The sequence below is a fragment of the Emiliania huxleyi genome, assembly GCF_000372725.1.
Source record: "Emiliania huxleyi CCMP1516 unplaced genomic scaffold EMIHUscaffold_2470, whole genome shotgun sequence".
NCBI lineage: Eukaryota > Haptophyta > Isochrysidales > Noelaerhabdaceae > Emiliania > Emiliania huxleyi.
Genome location: NW_005200196.1, coordinates 1 through 2,546, shown reverse-complemented (window position 1 = coordinate 2,546; position 2,546 = coordinate 1). Strand labels below are relative to the sequence as shown.

At 67.8% G+C, this 2,546-nt stretch overlaps 1 protein-coding gene across 1 annotated transcript; it reads left to right on the top strand.

The window, feature by feature from the left end:
* Nucleotides 1-2,004: 2,004 nt before the first annotated feature.
* EMIHUDRAFT_254533 (hypothetical protein) lies at nt 2,005-2,490 on the top strand (the record flags this gene model as incomplete). The annotated part of the gene is made up of 1 exon (XM_005778335.1): nt 2,005-2,490. A coding segment is annotated over one exon (486 nt), but the record flags the coding sequence as incomplete, so codon positions are not given.
* Nucleotides 2,491-2,546: the final 56 nt, after the last annotated feature.

Here is a 2,546-nt window from a genome sequence, read left to right as displayed (position 1 = left end):
TCGCAGAGCAGGTCGTGAATGAGCTTGCCTGTGGCGGGGGTGGGCGGGTGCACGGAGCTAAGTGCCTCGCCACCCTCGCAGGAGTCGCTTAGGCGGCTCCCGTGGTGTACCTGTGTTAGTGCCAGTGCGCGCCAGTCCCGTGCCCAGTGTTGTGCGAGGGAGTTCCGGCTCGTGCGACAGCCAGCCGCTCTGGAACAAGGCTCGCGCTGGGCGCGTACGGCCTCAATTCGCGCCATTCTTCTTTCTGCCTAGCCGCCCTGGACCGGCTGCACGCGTGCGCGAGCGGTGGACCGTTCGCGACGCTCGGCGGCTCCGCCACCGGCTCGCGACGCCTGCGCTTGGCGCTCAGGCGCGAGAGCGGCACATGTCTCCCTCTCTCGGCGCCGCATCTCGCCGCTTCCGAGGCCCCCACTCGTGCACGCGGAGTCGAGAGAGCCGTCCCCGCCGCGCAGGTCGTCTCGGGCGCGCGGAGTTTTGCCTCGGTCTTCCGGCGCGCTACTATTTCGAGGACGTGTGTATGTTGCCCGAGCCGCCACCGCCGCGTGGCGTGATTCGCCCTCGACGTGCCCGCGGACCGAACTCAATCTCGTTCGGATGGGTGGTGGGGCGAATCGCATTGTGCTCGGCCGAAGCTCGCGCTAATCTGCCGCGCGAGTGAGCCACGCCCTTTGCGCCGGTCTCCTCGACCAGGAGACCGCGACGCCGCGACGAAGGACCCGCGCTGGCCGAGGACAGCGCATCTCGGCCGCTGCTTACGCGTTCTGCTCTTTGACGGCACGGCAGGCTATTCGCCAGCCGACCCGGGGCTGCCGAGCCGCCCTCGGGCTTTCGCAACGGACATCACTCGCCCGCTTCTGCGCCCACCACGTCCCTCTCTGAGTCTATGAGCTGGGAGCTTGACGTACTGGGCGCCGGCGACTCGGGAGGCCGGCCTCCAGGGCGCACACTCACGACTCAGAGAGCGGAATGTCGGCGGTCAGCAGCGAGTCTCAGACCCCGAGACCGGCCGCCTGTCATGTTCATGACTTTCATGTGACATGTCGTCGGACGTCAGAGACAAAGAGAAAGACTCACGATATAACTGAGAGGCGATAACTGAGACGAACTCGGCCATTTTCAAATGTACTTACATAAACCTTTCCCGAGCGTCCGGTCATTGCGCACTCTCGACGAATTGGCGCACACGGCGGCGGCTGCGCACTATCCACGAGTGATGTGTCCAGGACGGGATGTGCGAGGTGTGACAGTGCGAGCGGCCCCGCGCTCTGCCCCTCCCGGTTTGGCAAACTGGCTCCACGGGCAAACGACCCGTCACCGCTCCTCGCAAGCTGCCACACTGCACCGCACTGGATTCTGTTCGGCAACGCACAAACCTCCACGAGCAGGACTGCATCGCGCCGCATTTTGGCGTGGGAAGCTTCTGGGCAAGGGTGAGAAAAAGCGCGAGGAAGTACGAGACGGCGAATCAGCCTGGGGGGAATGACGCAGACGGACCGTGTCCGCAGTGTCAAGCAGGCTCGGGCCCAGCACCCCTTCCCACTCCAACTGTTTGTGATTTTCGCGAGCGAGCTCATTTTGTCGCCTACGCAACTGCGGCGAGAGAGGTGGAGAGAGCGCGAGGAACTTGACCGGAGCGAGGCCTCCGACGCGGCCGGTCACTGGCATCGCCTCTCTGGAGCCTCGACGCCGCTCGGCGGCACGGCAGCAGCAGGAGCACCGCCGAGCGCGGCCGCTCGCCGAGCGCGCCTCCGAGGCCGCCGCGGCAGCCGCGAGCGCGTCGAGGCCGGCTCGTACGCGACGGCGTCGCCCAGCTGGACGGCGCGGACCGGATGGACATCAAGAGCGGGTCGGGAGGAGGGCTCAGTATCGAGAACTGCAGGGCTGCAGCTGGCGAGCTCGGCGCCCTATGAGCTCGGCCTGTTCCAGCGCTGCACGAGCCGGGTAGTAAAATTCTTTTCTCACGCGCTCGGTGGGCGTCGCTTTGGGTCTTGGGTCTCGCTACCAATGTCTGCTCGCGCACGGGCGGGTCTCGCTTTGGGCGGCGCCGGCGCCGCGGTCGCCACGTCCTCCGGCTCCGGCTCCGACGGAGCGAGCGGCTGGCTCTCGAGCGCCATCCCGGACCTGCCGCAGCGCCTCTTTGGCGCGCTCACGGGCCGGTCAGCGCCGCCGCCGCCGCCGAATCCAGAGATCGCATCGTCGGTGGCGGCGACGCAGGCGGCGGTCGCCGCTCTCGACCGCAGCGTGCGGGCGCAGTCGGGCTCGCGCACCGCCGTCGTCGTCTTTGGCGCCGCGGTGGGCGGGCTCGGCCTCGCAATCTACACGTTCGGGTGGGAGCGGGTGGGTTGGGTCTCGGGGAGCCAGCTGAAGGCGGGACTCGAGGGCGTGCGGGCGTCGGTGGAGGCGATGCTCGCCCGCCTGCGGGAGGAGCTCCTCGCCCAGCTCGAGACTGTGCACGAGAAGCTGCGAGAGCTGACCGACTCGCTCGGCAAGGTGCGCGCGAGCAAAGGGCGGGAGGAGGGGCGGAAGGCTCTTAAGAGGAGGGGAGG